This window comes from Pristis pectinata, chromosome 20, assembly GCF_009764475.1.
Source record: "Pristis pectinata isolate sPriPec2 chromosome 20, sPriPec2.1.pri, whole genome shotgun sequence".
In the NCBI taxonomy this organism is placed as follows: domain Eukaryota; kingdom Metazoa; phylum Chordata; class Chondrichthyes; order Rhinopristiformes; family Pristidae; genus Pristis; species Pristis pectinata.
In genome coordinates, this window is record NC_067424.1 from 27,824,173 (window position 1) to 27,843,897 (window position 19,725).

A 19,725-nucleotide genomic window follows, 5' to 3' on the forward strand; every position below is an offset into this window, starting at 1 on the left:
TTATAAACACAATAAAATACCCAGTGGTCAGATGGCACCTGTGGAGAGAGAAACATAAATAACGAATGACCTTACATCAGAACTGATTACCATTATGTGGTCTGAAAACAGCAATTTGTGAATTTTTTTTGAAGAGAAAAGATTCCAATCAATGCTTCAAAATTAAGGTACAGCTTAATCATTCCTTCTTAATAATTTTCATTTGCACAGTACCCAGTATCAGTCCAGGGCTGATTATCCACTATCCACACAGGGCTTCACTGGTCTACAACATGTTTGTAATTCATCATCTGAAAATCAAAATATTGGCTGGGATTCTGCACTAAGAGGTCAATTGATACTCATTTTTATACTGCAACTAAACTGAACAGAAACTTCTGGAGTCCATACTTGAACAGATAAAACACAGAAATCAGAAAACTGTTGCCTGTTTTACCCTACTCCTCCACAGCCGCCCTTTACTAGTATCTTGTTGAAAGACTTGGCACTGAAATCCCAGTCAGGTTGTGAAACTGCTCTCCTAACCTACTAAACAAAAACAGACAAGTTAAAAATAACACATTTAGAGTTGACTGAATTTTTAGTGGTCCAATTGTTCATAATAACTGTCAGGCAACCTTCCTAAGATTAAAATTTAGGAATTTAAAAGTTCCTTCTGTATTGTTACTGAAAATTTAAAATAATCATCTCCATTGCCTTTTTCTCCCCATTTTTCTTACTCTCGTTTCATTTTGCTGCATGATTTTACAATAAAAAGATTCCAATTTCTCTCTCTTAGAATAAGCTCTATTTCAGTCAGGAATCTTCAAAGCTTAGTTGGTTGAACAGCCAATCTGTTGCCTTTCCTGTTCATATGTGCCATATATCAGATGCCTATGGACAGCAAGTCATACATGACTGTGAAACTCCAGCAAGTTGCGACTACAGTTTCTCATTTCATTAAAGCTTTTGATGGATTTGTTACAATCTGCAGCATCCTATCAGGAGCAGGATGCTCAATGTAAATTCTCATTGGTCAGCTGCTTTTTCATAAAAAGGAATGCATTATGTGGTATTAATTTAATGAATATACTGCTAATCTATACAACATATACTGGAACTATGCACCTCACTGAAAATCTGTTCAGTAAAAACCAACATCATTGCAGGATGTGGAATTAAAGACTTGCAGAGAGACAGGGCAGCCATTCACACAGCAGATTAACCTTGAGTGGACAAATGATTTTGTCCATTTCAAAAATTTTATTCAGAACAAATTGAAGGCAAGTAGGAAAGGCCAAAGTCAAACTGAAAATGTGTCTGTCAATATTTATTCTTAGTATGGATGTATCAAGACCCTTGTGGTTCTAAAAGTCACCTCCTAATACTATATGCCAGAGACAAGGACAATTGCCCTCTCGCACAGTGAAACAGCACTCTGAAATTTATATATTATCATCAATGTGAATCTTTCCCAGAAAGTAGGAAATGTCATATTGAAAAACCACTTTATTTGTGAATTTTCAAATAATTATAAAACCAAAAGATGTTAAATCAATATTATACTGCACAAGTTTGCAAGAAAAAAAAATCAAGCCTCCTATATTGTTCCAACAAAGCTCAACATAAAGGTCAGGGAACAGTACCAACCAAATGGGCACCTTAGAGCCTTCCAGACTCTACGAGTTCAACAATTTCCGATAATCAACACCTTCAATTTCCTGCAATTGCACAACTTTCCTTTTACAATTTCAGATGATGTTTCTTCCATTTACACCTCCTCCAAAACTGATCGTGAAGGTAATGTAAGAAGCAATTGGCCTATATAAAGCTCCACACGTGCCCTAGGAAAGGCAGAGGGAGAATGCAAAAGGAATTACTTTCACCAGTTTCTTTGGGGGAAAAAAGCAGATGTGCTCTATATTCTGTTAACAAATAATCGCTCAGCCTTCCATCTTTTTAAAACTGTCAAAAAAAATGTTATTTCTTGGGTGATACAATCTGTAAAAATAAAGACAGTTCAACAATTTGTAAGCAATTTGATACAAACAAAAACTACTGATGCAGCTAATCCTTTATGGACTCTTCTTTGAGCTAACATAGCAGATGTTTTCCTGAAAATGAACTTCTAATCATGTTGGGGTTGTATACAAGTTGAACATCTATACATTAGTAGTTATTGATCAGATTTCTGAATGCCCCACTATAAATGTTAAGAATTTACTTTTTAATTTAAATCAAAGTTACTTAAATGAAATTATGAAATAAATATTGCTGGTAAAATCACACACTCTGCATAATCTCCCTATAACCATGCCAGTTTCCCCACTGACGCACCAGTTCCCTCCCACATCCCAAAGACATGCTGGTTGTTAGTCAACTGGCTACTGTACATTGCTCAATGCGAGGTTCAGTAGTTGGAGAATTGAGTATTAGTAGCCATGTGTGATGGAATAGATTATAGAGAAAGGGAGACATTGTAGAAAATGGGAGAACTTGGATGACAAATTCCCTAAGCACAGGATTTTATGCTCTAAAACTAGTTTACTTGATTTACTTTAGAGTTGTGTGTTGTTAATTTGATTGTTGAGAATTCAATACCTAGAGAAGTTTTGATTGTCATTGCTAACCTTTGCAATAAATCAAATTACTTGTGATAATCATATAAAATAATGCACATATCTGACTTGTTTATTTCAAATTGCAATGTACCTTGTAATGTGAAAGCTAGTCATTAATGTTATACCAGCTATCAACTGATAATAACGTGGAAATTAATACTTGCTCCTCTTTTATCACCTGGATACTCTGTTCCACATCAAGACTGTTGAAAGTTGAGTTCACAGTTTAGATCTGTAAGTAGACAGTCACTTCCAGCTTGCTAACTCATCTTTGCTTCAGCATATAATTGGTGCTATGAAATTTCTGAGCAAATGATAAAGCACAGGCAGAAAGAACCCATTTACCATGATTGCATTTCACTCATCTTGTTTAATACATCAACTCAATTAAGGCACGACACGAAAGCCAGGGGTTAAACTATAAATGACTCGCCTGTGAAATGATATAAAGATACTAGGTGGGGTGGGGGCAGGAAGAGGCACAACATATATATACAGCTCATTTCAAAACAGAGAATACATTTTCCCCTTCAATTTAATAGTATTCATTAGAACAGAATTGTTTATTCTCTCCAGCAGTAAACCAACACTTGGTTAAGACTTGACAGTGCAGTCAACAGCAAATCACTTACAAGCTCAGCTACTAAAGACCTGTGAATTTAACTTGATAGAAAACTTGTGGAATGAACCATCATGCTTCATGAATTCATTTTATTAAGAATTTATTGCAAAATGTTTTTGAATATTTTTCAAATCCATCTTATATCACATTTGATTTCAGCACACACATCCTCTTTGTCACATTAGTTATGTCTAAGTTTTCAGTTCTGTTAACTAAGAAAATAACATTTCCAAACTATTTTTACAGCTTTTGCAAACAGTCATTTCATATATGTTTGTACCAAAAGAAATGCTTCTTTAATCAGCAAAAGTAAAAATAGGAAAGGGGAGCTCAAAAGTTTTATCTATAATCTTGCATGTTTCCAATGGCCGAGTTATTTCATTTCCGTTATTCACCTTTTAGCACCTTTATGTTGAAATAAATCCCTCTTCCACCTCTGCTATTCCTTCAAGCTTCATTTGTCTTCTTTGAATTCTTCATTATTATCTATGTCTTAATCCTACATTGGTTTCTGTTATCCTTGAAACAATACAATATATTTTGGGTCTACTTGAACTGATTAATAAAGTTGTATCCTGCAATTTAAAAACAAAGTAAATATAGATAGTGCAGCACATGGGAAATATGAAAATATGGTTTATTTTACTAAAACGCCATGGAGTCAAATTTGCCATGAAGGCATCACATAAATAATTTTACTTTCGATATGTAACCATTATAAAATTAAAGCAACATAACCAAAGAACAATGAACATTTCAGTTCGATTTGTAAACTATACTGCAGGAACATCATCCAGTATGTTACAGCTATTTGGAAATGCTTAATCTATTGCAAACCAACTCTAGACCTAGACATAAAAAAAGGATGTAATAGCTATAAAAGAAATATGTTGCAGGTACATGTCAAATAAGTGCAAAGAGGTATTACAGTGACAAAAAGCACCAAAGGACACTTTATTTGTAAGGAAAAGCAAAGATTTTTTTCTCATTAAAACAAAGGAGTAAAATAAAATTTAACATGGCTAGTAGAATTTGACAACTTTATAAGACTATTTCCATTTACTACACTATAGGAAAGGTGGAAAAGGCTTAGAGGGATATGGACTAATTGCAGGCAAATGGGACTAGCTCAGACAGACATCTCGGTCAGTAAGGATGAATTGGGCCAAGGGGCTTGTTTCAACAATTATTATTTCTTCATCTTCAAGACAGAAGTGGTGATCTTCATTTGTGACAATATATTTTAAGTCATTTACAATTCCGTAAATAATGAACCAGTCTGTGCCTGCAAACATCAAGACCTGCAAGTACTTTGTCCATATTTGACTGAACTGTCTTGTGGATTGTCATTAGCACATATGGATCCATAACAACTCTATGATACAAAACAAATAAAAATAAATGCACAACATTCCCAGTACTGAAAGAGGTTAAGTTTGAAATTCAAGTGAAGAATTTCCCATATGGAAATATCCAAATTCCAGTAAAATTATTCTTGTACGTTCTGAGCATTCTCTGGGATTGACTCAAGTGAAATACGTACTAGATGGATCATCAATGCCATTTTTTCCAAATAAACTTTTTTTTGTCACATTCTTCACTATAACTTCTCACTATTTTTAATTTGGTCTGACTTAGTCAGCTATTTAGCAGACAATCTAAAATAGTGGTGCATGTTATTTGATCCAAACATGAACTTTTTGCCTAATGGCGTAATTAATTTGGTGCCTTAATTTCATAATAGACACAAGACCCGTAATTTAAACAAAAATAAGTACTAAATTCTACTCAAGAAACCCCAGTAATGGAACAACTAATGTCACAATGTTTTGCCCGAGATCTCATAGAAACAACAGTGCAGCCTCTCAGGCTACTTCAACATTCAGTTAGAATACAGCTGCATCTCAACCCTATCAACCTACCATGTTGCCTAATGATTACCAAACAATCCTTCCAATCTGCTTTCACATTTAGCCCAATAGCTGCTTGGAAGACTTCCTGGACTACAAAAGGATGTTATTCAGGCTATTGAATTGGTTATTGGGAAGCCTCAACTAATGATCCCAAAGTAAAAATTCAAATCATTTTAAATTCAATGTTTAAATTTAAAAATTCAAATTCAGTTAATTGAATAATTCTGGAATACAAAGATGGTACCAGTAATGGTAATGAAGAAATGCATAGAGTATGGTAAAAATCACTACCAAAATAAACCTTTCGAAGACAATTAACAATGGGCAATTACTACCAGTTTTGTCAGAAACGTCCACAAATTATTCAACCCATTGAGGATAACGTAAACTGCTAGCTTAGCCTCTCCCTTCTCACTTTGGCCATCAAAACTGATGAAAGGTCATTGACTTGAAATTGTTTCTCTGCTCACATATGTCACCCAAGCACTTCTAACATTTGGTCTTATTTCAAACACTTGTGATGTAGTTACAATCCATGCTATCTATAGTTTGCAATGCAGAAAATCATTAAACTTAGTTCAACTTGATCTCTTAAGACCTAAACTAATAGGAACAGTAAGATCATGGCAAGCTCCTCCCTTGGTCTCTACTATCCTGACTCAATGCCTTCAGGTTATGGAATTCACGATCAAACACCAATGCAAGAATACCATCATCCCAATTTTAGTGATTCTAGAAAATCCACCACAAAAGTAAACATAGCCTTGCCAACATCCCTAAGAACAAGCTTTAATATATCATAATTCAGTCAGTAATACCAAAGACTGATTGGTGATTGAAGTTTTCCAGTACAGTCTGCAGGCATCGCTTTCAGAAGAACTTTTTGCAGCAAAGTCAAAGAAGATTATTTACTGTATTCCCTCAACTTCTAAGCAGCAATAACTAACTTTACCATACTTATATTGTATATCATCCCATTATTTGATGATGTTGGGAGCACAGTCTTAAGCAAATGAAGGAGCAATCACTGATGCTGAACACTTCTTTCACTTTGCTAAAAATTGAAATCATCAGCCCAGCATAGAATACAAAAGGGAAGAAGGCAAGTACTACATAGCTGAAAAGGAATCTTAAATTAAGTGTGCTGTCTCAAAGTTCTTAAATTTTAATTTAGGACAAGATACAAGCCAGCGAAAACTAAAAATTGCAGATGCAGAAAATCTGAAACAAGACAGAAAATGCTGAAAACACTCAGCAGATCAGGCAGCATCTGTGAAAAGAGAAATATTTCAAGTCAAAGACCATTCATCTGAACTGAGAAAGGGGAAGAAAAGTTGCAAAGAAGCTGGAGGGAGGAAGGGATGGATCAATAAATGGATAAAAGGGACAGTTATTAGAGCTGCTGCCTCAAAGCTCCAGCGACCCTGGTTCAATCTTGACTTCTGGTGCTGTCTCTGTGTAGTTTGCACGTTCTCCCTGTGACCATGTGGATTTCCTCCCACATCCCAGAAATTGTGTAGGTTGATAGGTAAATTGGCTCCTGTAAATTGCCACACCTGTATAGGTGACTGGTAGAATCTAAGAGGAGTTGATGGGAATGCAGGGTGAATAAAATGGAGTTAGCGTGGATGGGTGCTTGATGGTTGCTATGAAGACAGTGACTGAAGGGCCCATTACTGTACTGTATGATGCTATGACTTATGATAATAAGTATCAGGATGAGCATTTAAATCAGCAAGGTATAGAAGGCTACAGGCACCCTAGGCTTTAACATACAATTTGACCAAAGTCCATTGTGTTAGTTTTTTTTCCCCTAATGCATAACGTGTTCCTGGTATTTCATTGGCAACATAATATCATTACTAAGACAATGCTTGAGGTAACTTGGACCCAAAAACTGGAATTAATTCAAGCTGATGACAGAATGGGAAATTCTAATAATATAATCTACAAGTTGACAGTAATAGTGCATTCAATATATTCTGTTAGCATATTCACCTCATTATTAGAATAATATTTACAATGATGAAAAGGAGAACAAGCTTTATTCAAAACAGAAAACATCACTGAAGGAAAAATTATACCAAACAGGTTTGGCAAATATTTGTGCAATCAGGCCATAAATCTCTGGGAAACCAAGAAAATGTCCATGGCTGAAACAGGAGCTAGCAAATGTCCAAGACAACTGTGTCAAGTCTTTCAGCAGATCAGCAAATCTTTGTGAAGTCCATCTATATTCTCAGAAGGGCAGAAATTGTCATTCAAGGGGAATGCAAGGGAAATTAGGACAGCAAGAGTCAGCTGGTGCATGGCCTCCTGGTACAGAATGAGTATGCAGTAGCAAATTATGCAAAGGGGCAAATGGAGCTGATAAACATAGATGCTGGCCGTGGCAGTGACATTCATCACATGAATTTTGAAAATAATTTCTGTGTGGACCATCAACAATTCAGGCATAATAGCTGCAAAAATTGATGCAGAGTACAGGTGGCTGTTTGGGTAATGGAAATTCGCCCTTACAGAATTTACAAATCACTACCCAAAAATTTGAGATGTGGAATAAAATTTGCTCTCACAGAATTGTGTGAAGTAACTAAACATATTTTATTCAATTCGCATTTCTTGACACATGCGCAGATGACACGGCTTTGCGTTACAGAAAATCGTGATTCAGACCATTTTATAGGAATGCAATGCCCCGCCCCCTCACCCCCTCCCAATATCGCGGGGATCACCTGTATTTTGTTCACAATTGCGTGGGCAGCAGCTTTGGGAGAGCTGTGCTGGGAGAGATTAGTGTGCTCTACAGCTCCACCAGGTGGCTAAATGATTTGTTCTTTAGACTGATTAAAAAAAAGTGCTTTAACAGCAATTTGTAAGTTTTGACTGTCTAAGCAAGGAATGTAACCGATCATTTTAAGGCTGTGCATTCCATACAAATGTTTACATAGCAATTTACCACCTGATTTGGATAACAATCTTATCTTAGAGGGATTGTGCTCCCATTATAATCTCTGACACAATGTAAAGAACATTAATCTCTTCCTTTCTCTTTTCAATCTTTTGGTAATTTTAAATGACATTAGATCCGATCGTCTTATTTAAAATAAAAACAAGTTATATTCCAGAAGCAGGCTTGAGAGGGACAAAATATATGGAGAAAGACAGCAATATACACAAATAAGAAATCTGTAACAAAATACACCTAGCATAATAAACACAAACTCATCAGGAAGATTATGAACAATAGCCATTGCATACATCTAGATACACAACAAACATTTCTGGCAATTTAAGACTTTAGGTTCAATAGAATAGAAAAGGAAATTGAGAACGGAAGAGTAACAGCAATATATGTTCATATAAATTAAATGAAGTCAGCTCAGCCCGACATGTGTGCTTTATCATTTAATAATTATGGCTGACCTGACTATTACATCAACTCCACATTCTTGTCTCCCTGCAGTAAACTTTTACCCTATTGTATGCCTACCGCTGCCTTAAAAATATTTAAAGACTCTGCTTCCATCACCTTTTGAGGAAGAATGTTCCAAAGATTCATGACCCACAGAAAAAAAATTTCATCTCATCCATGTCTGAATCCTCATTCTTGAACAGTGACAAGGTCACTGGACAGCAGAAACCATTCTCACCACATCCATCCTATCAAGACCTCTCAGGATCTGACATATTCCAATCAAGACTCCTTTCACTCTTCTAAACTACAATACAAGGCTAACCTGTCCAACCTTCCTTCAAAAGACAAAACACCACCAGCCTAATAAACCTTCACTGAAATGCTTTCAATGTTGTTATATCTGTCCTTAAATATGAAGACCAATGCTCTATTCTGTACTGCAGACGTAATCTCACCTATGTATTATATAAGCGAAGCATAACTTCCTTTGCTTTTATGTTCAATTCCACTAACAATAAATGATAATAATCTATTAGATTTCCTAACTACTTGCAGTACCTGCATACTAGCATATGATGAATGACGCACTAGGAGACCCACATCCCTCTGCAATCTCTCACCCTGTAATACTTTTTTTTAAATTGGCCATTTTGGCTGGAAAAATTACACATTTTCCCTCATTTTATTCCATTTAAAATATCTTTACACATTCATTTGACCAACCTATATTCTTAAAATATCAAATTAAACCAGTGAGTACAAACAATCTCACATTCAAGCAGTGGAATCTATCTGAATACAAATAAATAACTCCAAAGACTGTTAAACTTCCTGCTGAGAGCTTGGGATGAGAGAAGCTTGGAAGACAAGCAGCATAAAGCAACAGAACACAGTAGAACTGGCCAAATTAAACATTGGGAAGTGTAATGAGCAACTAATAATAAAACAAGAATCATAACCATATATAACTGAAATGTACAAACAAGTTATGAGTATTCAGTAGAGTTGTGGTCTGATACAAACCCAAGTGCATACTCTAAAAGGCATGATTAGTTAAGTAACTATGGTCAATAAACAAGTTAAGATGCATTTTCAAACTAAACAAGCTTTTCCAATTGCAAAGTGGACAGAGTTAGAAGCAATATAGAAAAAATAAAAATGTGATATGAAAGATACTCATGGTACATCAAACCCACAGCAAAAATCTTAACAGATGAGCAGAGATTCAAACAAGACTACTGAACAATAAGGAAAAGACAGACTTGCAAAATGACTGGCTTGTAGTGGTCATTTTCAGAGTGATAAAAGTGGAAAAAAGATCAACATACATGTTGACTTAACTTCATAAATGGAGGCAGAGAGTACAAAAGGTGTGCTAGTTTTTCCTTGAAGTTCAAAATGGAATTGAAAATATAAAGGGGTTTTAAATAGACCTCATCATTTCCACCAAAGGGCTATAAAAGAATTGGACAAGAAAACTAATGATCCGTTCTCTGAAGTTTCCTACCATTGGAAACCCTACTTTTGCATCAGAAAATAACAATTATCGTTCCATTATTGTGGGGGGGGGGGGCGGGGGGGGGGGGGGGGGGGAGAAGATCACTAACGTGGTGATTAAGGGAGTGTCTGCATATCAAAGACCCAACAGAGTTTTCACAAAAACACAGGAGATGGAACTAGCCAATTAGCCAATTACCAACCTATGTCACCAAACTAAGTGAAAGATAAAGTAGTGATGCATGCAACATATGATTACAGTAAGAATGCATGAAATGGTGTTCTCCAAGCAACTGAGTCCTCAGCTTTTCATTGTGAATGTCAATGTTTTGTATTAAGTTTTGATAACTATACATCTCAGAATGCAAACAGTTAAATGATAAGGCACAATAAAATGGAAGCAAGTAATGAAAAGAGGTAGAAGCTGATCATGAGAGCTGAAGAGAATGATTTAGAATAATAGAGTTTAATCCACTTTGGATCCAATAAAGAAAGACTAGAATAACGACAGAGCAGAAACTTATCAGAAACAAAAAGATATGGCTGTCAGCTGCACAAATCATAAATGCATGGGAACAAAATGTCAGAAGAATGCTCATCATTATTAAGGAGGTCAAACCTCTCTCTGAAGGGGCTATCAAATTAGCCCCAATTCTCCAAATATTCCCAAAACACCATTCCACTTCCATTTACCTCAATATTTTAAACTTCATGAATCTGATATCATCAACTATTCTGGCAATATATTCAAGACCTTCACAGCTCTTTCCATACAGTAATTTTTTCCTAACATTACTTCTGTTGTTCTTTTGCTTAATTCGGTATCCTCTGATTGCCAATCCTTCTGCAACAAGCAACAGACTTTCCTTACTTGGTCTACGAATCAACTGGATCTTGAACACCTTTAAATCTCCAGTTAACTTTCTCTAGGTAAAATAATCCCAGTTTCTCTGGGTTCCCTCCCCCCACCACCAAGTAAATAAACGTTTCAAATGTCTTGAAATCTTCCCTAATATGTATTATCCCAGGTTGGTTACAATACCCTTTCTGGGACCTAACCAGTTTTAAATAAAGCTTTGACATATCTTTTGTAAGCTGTGCCTCTATTTTATAAAATCAAAGATCACAGTTCACATTAACAGATTTCTCATGTATCTTCCAGCAAACGTGTATACAATCCATACTCCCAATGTCTTTGCTCCTGTACTTTGCTTAAAATTGTATCATTTAGTTTATTTCGCCTCTCCTCAATCCCCATAATAAGTTATTTTTTCCCACAATTCTCTTGGTTAAACTTCATCTGCCATTTGTCTGTTCATTTCTCCAGTCTATGTCCTTTCAATGGCTGTTGCCAATATCACTATTTACAACTGAAAATTCAATTCTATCTAAAAATTCAAATAAAATTACAATTTAACAACTAAAGACTAGATAATCCTCATAATATACTTTTTGGCACCAGTGAGCAACACCAATGATTAATTCACCCATCTAAGCCAATTACCCACATGCACATTCTTAGGTAGTTAATCTGTTATAACTGCCTCACTCCCAAATTGTTCTATATTCATGCTGGTCATAGAGCTTAGCCAAGGGCACCAATGCTCAATACAAGAGGGCATGGCTTTAAAGTACTGGTGGGAATTCAAGGGAGATATCAGAGGAAGGTTTTTTTTAACCCAGAGTGTGGTTGGAGCATGGAATGCGCTACCTGGGGTGGTGGTGGAGGCAGGTACATTGGTCAAATTCAAGAGATTGCTAGATAAGCATATGGAGGAATTTAAAATAGAGGGATATGTGGGAGGAAGGGGTTAGATAGTCTTAGGTGAGGTTTAAAGGTCGGCACAACATTGTGGGCTGAAGGGCCTGTATTGTGCTGTACTGTTCTATGGTTCTATGAAAAACAAAACAGTGGTAAAGACAATTAAAAATTATTTCCTTCATCTATTTTCAACCAACAGTATTCAGACACACACACACACCCCAATAGTTCAACTAAAATAGACGAAGGTAATGCACTTAATTGGCACATTCAAGTACTGGCAAAATTCAATTTTGAATCCAGCCATTAAGGAAATTACTGCTCTTGTTTGCTAAACACAATAAAGCCATTTAATTCACAATGGCCTATCAAGTGCAGGAATAGCAGCCAGTAGTTATAAATCAAATCAATTTGAATTTCCTGCTAGTTTGCCCCATAGATTATATTTAATGTACATAAGAAAAACAATTTAAAATAATTTACTCTTCTAAATATTGCACACCCAATGAACTGAACTGAAACTGCAGTGATATCTTTCTAAAGTTTTTAATGGATACATGTTTTACATCAAACTTCAATGTGCACTTAACTTCTTCCCTCACCATCCCAAGTGAAATTTAGGAGATACTCCCAAATTGTGATTTAGCAATTAAAACTACTGCATAAACATTTATAAGGCGAGAGACACCTTAGAGTGACAATGCAGACATTACTCAGTCACAGATAAACAACACAATGCCAAAAACCATTAACATTTGCCTGTTACCATTAAGTACATGCACTGAATTCCTTTGCACTGTTCTACATTCCCAAATTAAAAAAGAGCTAGAAATTTAAATTCTGCCAATTCCCAAATTAGCATTCACTTTATAATATTCACATTATGATCCCTATGGGTCATGAGTTCAAGGAGGAATGTCAAGAGCAGGTAGTTTAATATAAAGTCTACAAAACATTAAATTAAGAAAAATTAAACCATTTACAAAATTTTGCAAACCACTTCAAATTTTAATAGACTTACATTTCTAGTTGTGTAGAAGACAGTCTGAATCTAGTTCGGACTCAAACTGTGTCTCACCCCACACCCCAACCTCACCCAATTTTAGCCTGCTTACATGATTTAGGATATATGAACCACGTTGATTTAAAGTGATTACTGAAACAAGAGTATCTGTGAATTATGGTTATAGTTTAAAGAGAAATAAAATTAATTCCCTCTTTCTCCCCTTACCCCGTGCTCAGAGTCCCAAGCAAAATCCTTTCGATCATCTTCAAACAACAACTTTATATAATTCCTTCAATGTAGCAAAACACCTTATTGTGCTTTATAGGAATGTTATCAAACAAAATTTGATACTAAGCCACATAAAGAGACATTATCCCAGATGACCAAAGTCTTCAACAAACAGCTTTTAAGAAACATCTTAATGGAAGATATGAAAGATTTCAGGTGGTCAATCCAGAGCTGAGACCTTGCAAATTCTCCTAACCTGCAATTTCACCAAGAACAGTAATAATAGTTGGAGGTCAACATGGAAACACAAATTAGTGCAGCATCAGGTGATCCTCAGTGTACAAGAAAGTTAATTATGCTTGTTTGTGATTAGTGCTGACAGTAAATAACTCAAGTTGTTACATCCACCAGCAAAGGCATCATTCAGTTTCATCAATATAAAAATAGAATTTTATAAGTTGGACTTCCCTTCAAAAATGAAAGAAGGAAGTCCTGATTTTGTTCATCTGTTTGTATTTTAAACTATTACTTCAGTCTGAACAAAGAGCACAGATGTCATCACGGCAAGAAACTGACAAGCAATGATTCCTCAGCCATTCGGACAAAGAAGCTAAATTCAACACAAACCTATGTGATGTAAATCAACCAGCAAGATTCGGAAATGCATAATTTACAAAAAACCTTAATCCCTTGAATTTTCTAGTTGATTCACACCTAAATAACACTGCACCATTAACACATTTTTCCAGCAAAATTTGATCCACTATACAACTCCCTCTGTGCAAGTGTGGAAGACGAAAATTCTCACTTAAGCACTCGCCACACGGTGCTTTGTGCTATCTAATGATATTGATTGATATTTATTTATTAGTCACACGTACATCAAAACATACGGTGAAATGCATCTTTTTGCATTACTGAGAATGGGCTGGGAGGAAGCCTGCAAGTGTTGCCACTCTTCTGGCGCCAACATACAAACTCCTTACAGACAGTGGTGGAACCGAACCTGGGTCGCTGGCGCTGTAATAGTGTTACGCTAACTGCTGCACTACCGTGCCACCCTTAATAATAACCAACACACTTGTGCGTTTGTTATTCAAGAATACAACATATAGAGGCAGAAGTAAGCCATTTTGCCCCTCAGGCTGCTCACCATTCAATAAGATCATGGCTAATACCTTACCTCAGCAACAGTTTCCTATACCAATTCCATTTTCCTTGATTCACAATCTCTGTCTTGAATATACTAGAACTAAGCCTAGTATATTCAAGACAGAGTGTAGCCTAAAGAAAGGCTTCTTTGATAGAGAAATCTGAAGATTCACCACCCTCTAGGTGAAGAAGTTTCTTCTCATCTCTGCTCTGAATGTCCAGTTCCCTATTTTGACACCACAAGCCCCCGGTTCTAGACACTCAGTATGAGGAAACATCAACTCTGCAACTATCTTGTTGTGCCCTCAAAGAATTCTCCATGCTTCAAGGACATTTTCTCAATGTTCTCATTTGTTTTCCTTTTATCAATGCCCGCTTCTGGAAATAAAAATATAAGTCTATCTAAACTATTTTTACCATTAAAAAACTGACACACAAGATTCCTACTCTCCCTTCCTTAACTTAAATATGGAGAATATTAGCCAATAGACTCACTTCATATAGGATTATACTACTGAATTGTAGTCAAAGCTACATATTCATAAAAGCAGAATTACATGGCTATTTTACAGCACAAGTGTAATTTTACAATGAATATAGTGGAATTACTTAAAGAGGCTGTTTACTCATCTCCTCAACCAAATTCTTAAAATGGCAGCATTTCCTCCTGCAATGCATAGTCACCAACCTAAAAGAACTTGTTGTACCCTAATATGCAAGACAGATCTCATAACCATACCAATTTGCTTCATGGTTCATTGTAAAGTTATACCCATGTACTTTTGACAGCAAAATTTCCCATTTTCATAGCCAAAAAAGCAGTTTTTAAAAAATGTAGAGAAAACACATTAAACACTGTTAACACAAAGTGACAGTCCAATCTCTCCTCATATGCCTGTTCCCTATCTAAACACGGGAAATGTCCAAGGAATCAGATGATACCAAACATGCACATTAGATGACAAAGTCAAAATTAACTATATAATTATGGGTTACATTGGAATCTCTAAGCAAAATGCCCAAATATTTCCTTCCTGTTTTTGGAGCCCTCTACTATACTTATCAAATCTCCGGATTAAATAACACAAACAAGTCTGATTTGTAATTCTGTTTGATTTGCTGCAAAGTCAATTCTTGATGCTATACTTGCAGCACCACCTTTGGCTTTACATATACAACCAAATGTAATAATGCACTTGTCTGTTTAGTTGGATGAACAGTTTCTTCCACATTAATAGAAGTATAGCAATAAGAGGCAGTTAATCTTGAGCCATACCTCCAGTCTTATAGCCACATCATTCCCAAACTCCAAATACTTACTTTTGTCACAGAAAGCTAATATTTTTATCATCTTCAAGGCTGAACCAAGATCAACTTTATCCCATCAAAATCCTGTCGGTCTTTCATCCTACTATTACTCTCATTTTACTGTCATTCCCTGGGTCACAGAATCATTCTAATCAGTTTACAATTTTCATATTAACTTACTTTTCCATATTCTACCTGCCCCTTTCTCAATTCTTCTCAACCCCATCAAACCTATCCACGTCCATCTACATCCTTCTAAATACCTAATAATTTTGAAAAATCTCCCTGCATAACTGTTTAGCAAACTTCTACATGTTGATACTCCTTTTCTCTTCCTTGTAAAAGCTCTTCAAAGTCTCATGAGTGCCTTAGGTTATCCTCCAGCTCTACTTCTCTTCCCAATTATTTACACTATATCTTCTTGGAGATATATCATCCATCTCCAAGTACTTATTTATAATGAGTCAATTTAGCTTTTAGGATTTCATTCACTTCATAATAGTTTATATTACTTGGAAGACATTGTCCTTTGGAGAAATCACATTTCCCCTTGTAAATACTTGGACGGAGAAGAGTTTCACAGTATTTTCCATGTTATACTTACCCTGAGATTTGAATCCAGTGAAAACAGACGATATTCTAATTACCAAGACAAAAATAAAATTAAAGAGAAAAAATAGTAAATCATTCTCCTCTTCCTCCCACCCACCAATAATGGACTCATGGATGTAGTAAACTGTTTTCAGATATCAGAAATTTATGTTCTATAACCACTGACACAGTCCCCCAACCATTTATTATTTTCTATCTTTACTATATGTGTATTGTGCAATTACTTTAATTTTAAGTTTTCATAACAGTTGTTTGCGCTGCTGCTCCATTTGGTGCAAGCTATCATCAGGGATTCATTGTAAACACCGTGTTCCATCTCAAAATGATATCTTAATTAATTCTGCTTTCAATAATCCTTGCACAAAATAACTTATTCAAAGGATAAAGTCACAATTATATTGAAACAATATTAAAAATAATCTATTGTACACGAGATATTAGACTCCATTACTGTCAGTAACTGCACAGAAAATGTTTCATTAAGATTATATATAAAAATGACACTGCAGTATGATCAATAGGATGGACCTTGATTATCTTAGTATCACAGATACATTAAATACTATTTTAAATCATGGGTGCACAAGTAGGATTTTTTAAAACCACAGGTTTAAACATATCTAAACAAAAATGTAAAAGAAAATAAACAATAATTTGTAATCTTATAAATAAATCTGTTCTTGTTCTCAGATTCAGCCCCCTGGTGGTGGCGTGCAAACATACTGCGGCCAGGTATTTAACAGTTTCAAAACCGTTACGTCTCATCCGCTCACTCATTTACCTGAACACAGGTGCAAGACTCATTGAAACCGCGTTCAGAGTTTCCTACGTCTTTTGGGCTTCCAAAAAAACAGGTTCTCTTATATAATTAACCTAGAAACCGCACTCTGTTTAGCAAAATAAATCGGTGCTGTCTAAAAAAGGTAAGCAAGCACTGCTTTATTACATCCAACACCCACGTTATAGCCCCACACTGATTAGACTGTGAACTGTAATAGGTGCAACACAAGATCATTTAAAGTGTTATAAAATTAACAACCAACACACAAATAACAAATGAATTCCCTCGCGATCCGAGCACCCGGTTGCAATCCCAGGAGAAGGTTTTACTTAAGAGAACTCTGCAATGTTTCCGCTTTTTAGAGACGTGGGGCTGGTTGTTTTTTTTTCTGGAGACACACCGGTGCCTTTACGCCCATTACCTGGGGTAGAGCCGAATTCAGCTGGCGCTGCAGCAGATCCCTTTCGTGAGCCACCTCTTGCATCTTCTCCTGAGTGACGGACAAAGTTTCCTGCGTTTCCCGCAGGGTCTCCATCAACTTGTCCCGCTCGTCCAGCATGTTGACCATCAGCTGCTCGAAATTGGCGTCCTCCGAGCCGTTCTGCGAGCCCCTCTGGTGGAGGGTATCCTCGCTGATGGTGGGCATCACCTCGCACATCATCCTCCAGACCCACTCGAAGACTAACCAGGTGATGCTTCCTTCGCACGATAAAGATGAATTGGATCACAAACCCGGAGGCTCTACATGAATTCAACCGCCGATCGATGACCCTCCCGCCAGCCGCAAGGCCGCCGATGAAGCGCCGCTCCCAGTCGCTCCGGTAACCGGGACTCGCACTCGTGCTCTGCCGGCACCAACTGTCACTGCGCGTGCGCCCATCCTCCATCCGCGCGCCTGCGCCCCCCCCCCCCCCCTCCCCGGTGCGTCATCACCGCCCTCTGCGCAGGTCCAAAGCTTCACCTCATTCACTGTTCAGCAATGCAAGTGAATTGGTGAGGAATATTCTCATTGACTTGTAGGGGGTGACATGCACTTGCCAACTGGAAGCATAAAATCAATATGGTAAGTCCAGGGCACCGCTGCTAAACAACATAGAAGCAGAAACAATCCAATTAAATTTTTATTTGTGTCTGTCTTCTGTTTAAAAGTCACAGTTTTCAATTTTCCCTGGAGTGGAAATGCAAGAAATTCAATGGAGGTGTATAAATCGTAACTGGTTTGGATTGGCCACAGAGGGAAACTAATTCCATTAGAATCAGAAGGCAAATTTTTAATATTTGGAGTAAAGGATACAAAGTGGTTGTTGTCAAAAGAATCAACCAGTGCCTCCATAAGGGAATTGCATAGATACTTGAATGAGAATAATTTGCAGGACAGTAGGGAAAGCATATGGAGAAGGGACTGATAGGATTGCTTTTCTGGGAGCAGGCATAGATTTGATGACCTGAGTGGCCTCTTTCAGTGCTATAACAATGCTATAATTTTATTCTACTTCAGAGTCTGTCTTGAAATCCAATCCCCATATCCCTTGGTATCTAAGAATCTATCAGTGTGGGCATGACATATACTAAGGCACTGAAAATCCAAAGTCCTCTGTGATAGAGAATTCCAAAGGTTTATAGCCTTCTGAGTAAAGAAATTTTTCTGCACTTTAAGTTGCCAATTCCTTATCCTGAGACATCATCTCATTTCTAACTTCTCCAACCTGAGAAAACAACCTCTCAGCATCTACCCTGTCAAATCCTGGTATGCCTCTTCCTCCAAACTCCAGTGAATTTAGACCAGTCCAACTCAATTCTTCTCCCAGGATGACACCCTCGCCCCAGGAATCAAACTGAAAAATCTTATTTACATTGATTCCAAGGCTAAAGTAGAGTGTGTGTGTTGGGGGCGGGGGGGGGGGGGCATTGAGTACAGCATAATGCCTAAAAATTCACTTAAGCAAAAGCAGTACAGGGTTGCATTCACAGGACTATTCATTGTAAAATTAAATATAGTATTATTTTCTTATGTTAAAACTCACCTGGAAAACTGTCTAGTTTTGGGCTCCTCACATAGCTATGGAAAGTATTAATTGGAGGGTCACAAAAATGCCTTCCAGGTCAAAGCAACTTAGCTAGTAACACAGGTTTAAAAGTTTGATCAATGATATTCTGAGAATCCTTGGGAAAATTTATTGAAGTCTATTTCCCCTTCTCTGGATGACAGTGACATGCTGAAGGTGAGTCCTTTGCTCCTACAATACTTCTCAGAGTCATTTTTTGTATTTGATTCCAGACAAGGGGATAGAAATTCTTCATCAGTTGCTTGCAATGATATGTCCAACACAGTAGTCACTGTAGGTTGCACCTTGTTCTGAAACGTAACAGGTCCTTCTATGGCCTTGTTCCTTTCTACTGTTAGAACTTCCACCAAGTCTATAACCCTTAGAACAGTCTTTGTTCGCCACCTTCTGGTCCCTTGTGCAACCCCTGTTTTTTTTGAGCTCCATATCTCCTTCCCCAACTTATCCTCCCTTCCTTGGAAAGAACCAGACCCTTTGATTTGGTTACCTAATATCCTATGTTTTCTCTCTGTCCATCTAATTATTGTCTTAGAAACACCATAAGATGTTTTGTATGGAAAATGTGAAGATTTTCACTCAAACCCAAAGTAGTACTTCAAGCATTTAATCACAACTACATTTCCAAGCTTGAAGTGAAATAAGAACTGAGGAATAGCTATTTTGTCTTCTTTGACCTTCTACAAAATAACAGTTCACATACTTGCTAAACCTTTCACAAAAGAGCTGGATAAATTTTTCGTGATGAATGGAATTGAAAGAT

The 19,725-nt window shown here is 36.7% G+C and overlaps 1 protein-coding gene across 13 annotated transcripts in view; it reads right to left on the minus strand.

The window, feature by feature from the left end:
- ppfia4 (PTPRF interacting protein alpha 4) overlaps positions 1-17,688 on the minus strand; it is a 450,605-nt gene extending 432,917 nt beyond the window's left edge. For all 13 annotated transcript variants that reach the window (XM_052034523.1, XM_052034517.1, XM_052034525.1 and 10 more), the window contains exon 1: positions 17,321-17,688. In XM_052034523.1, the coding sequence (XP_051890483.1) occupies positions 17,321-17,560 (240 nt within the window). In that variant the 5' untranslated portion in view covers positions 17,561-17,688. The remainder of the gene's footprint in view (positions 1-17,320) is intronic.
- Positions 17,689-19,725: the final 2,037 nt, after the last annotated feature.